Source organism: Lycium ferocissimum, chromosome 2 (assembly GCF_029784015.1).
Source record: "Lycium ferocissimum isolate CSIRO_LF1 chromosome 2, AGI_CSIRO_Lferr_CH_V1, whole genome shotgun sequence".
Lineage (NCBI taxonomy): Eukaryota > Viridiplantae > Streptophyta > Magnoliopsida > Solanales > Solanaceae > Lycium > Lycium ferocissimum.
This window is the reverse complement of record NC_081343.1, coordinates 12536894-12538659: the sequence shown is the minus strand read 5'-3', so window position 1 is coordinate 12538659 and position 1766 is coordinate 12536894. Positions and strand designations below refer to the sequence as shown.

At 35.6% G+C, this 1766-nt stretch overlaps 1 protein-coding gene across 1 annotated transcript; it reads right to left on the bottom strand.

The window, feature by feature from the left end:
- Positions 1–342: 342 nt before the first annotated feature.
- On the bottom strand, positions 343–1504 carry LOC132047418 (uncharacterized). Its single transcript, XM_059438465.1, has 2 exons — positions 955–1504; positions 343–794 (listed from the first exon to the last, which is right to left on the bottom strand). Exons 1-2 carry the CDS (start codon positions 1502–1504, stop codon positions 343–345), a joined length of 1002 nt encoding a protein of 333 aa, XP_059294448.1.
- Between the last annotated feature and the right edge of the window lie 262 nt (positions 1505–1766).

The following is a 1766-nucleotide window of genomic DNA, read 5'->3' as shown; positions in this document are numbered from 1 at the left end:
TTCATCATATCTTTATAGAACAACTTCTGCCTTCTAGCATGAAAGATAGGACATCCCAAGTAAGTAAATGGGAAGTCGCCTTTGTTGAAACCTGTTATTTGTTGTACCTCCTAATTCAGCACATTAGCCGCCTTCTTATGCATATAAAAAAAGCTCTTGTCTGCATTAATTTTTTGTCCAGATTCTCTCTCATAATCATGCAGAATGGACATAATCATCTCCGAGGATGCTTTATCTACTGATACAAATATGATAGTATCATCTGCATATAATAGATGATTCAAGTTTGCACTCCACTTTGGCATTCCATATCCTCTGAAGCTGTCTTTTTCAAATAATGAATTAAGAGCCATAGACAACCTCAGCAGCTAGAATAAAAAGAGCAGGATATAAAGGATCTCCCTGTTTGACCCCTCTTGTAGAGTGGAAAAAACCAAAAGATTGTCCATTAATGAGAATGGAATACCAGTTATTAGCAATCAGTCTGTATACCATGTCTACATACACTTCTGCAAATCCCATCTTTCTAAGAACTTGAACAAGGAATCTCCAAGAAAGTCTATCATAAGCATTTGCCATATCCAGCTTAACGATAACATTAGCATGTTTCCCTCTCTTTCTGATATTAGCTAACAATTCTTGAGTAAGCAGCACATTTTCAATGATATTTCTACCCTTCACAAATCCAGACTGATTTGGGGATATTAGAGATGGCAAGATCACCTCTAGCTTGTCATGTAATAGTCTCGAAATAATCTTGTTTATGAAATTGCTGAGGTTGATTGGTCTCAAGGCTGAGAAAGTGTTGATTATTTTTTTCTTAAGCAAGAGAACCAAGTTTGTATGAATTATTGACTTTGGTAGAGTTTGTCCCTCATAGAAGCTACTGATCACATTATACACATCAAGACCAATAATATTCCAGCACCTTTGATTAAAAAACTCCAGAAAAACCTTCAGGTCCACAAGCACTATCACCTGATAATGCAAAAATAGCATTTTTAACCTCTTCAAGAGTTGGTTTAGCAAACAAGAATTTATTTTGATCCTCTAAAATTCTCTCAAAAATGTGATCCAGTAAATTTGAGTCAACTACACCACTTTCCTGAGAAAATTGATTCTGATAAAATGAAATAGCTTCAGTAGCAATATCATCCAAATTTTCCACCCATTCACCATCTGCATTTTGTATTCTTGTAAGCAACAACCTCTTTCTTCTTCCTCTTACAAGACTATGAATATATCTTGTATTCCTATCTCCCTCTGAATGCCATTGGATGCCTGCTTTTTGCCTCCAAAACTCTTCTTCAAAATGCAGATACCTTTTGAATTCAGCCTGTACCCTCTGCAATACATCCTCTTCTTCTATCCTGCTAAAGTCTGAATTCTTGCCTGATTGATTATTCAACAAATATTCTTCATTGACTCTATCCATACTACTCAAATCATGAGAAACTAAAGCATGCAATTCTTTAGTAGGAGATACTTTTTTAGGCATAGGCATCATTTAATTATTTTTCCATCCTCACCAAAGATATCAGTATCTGCCTTTAAGACATTGCCTTCTGTATCATGTGGGTAACAACCTTTAGAATAAGCCTTATCAATTTGGCTGCCTTGTGAATTCTGTACTGCATCATCTGTATTAACAATGCTCTCCTTCTCTGCATCTACTGTATTTGCATCCAAAACTTCATCATTTAATCTGGCATTATCAACACTATGATCCTCATGAGTGCTATTTTCCAATCCTATGATCTCCTTTC

Coding starts and splice junctions, on each gene's coding strand:
- LOC132047418 (XM_059438465.1), bottom strand. CDS start 1,504: ATGCCTATGCCTAAAAAAGTATCTCCTACTAAAGAATTGCATGCTTTA. Junction 795..954: donor TAGTGCTTGTGGACCTGAAG/GTTTTTCTGGAG, acceptor ACACTTTCTCAG/CCTTGAGACCAATCAACCTC.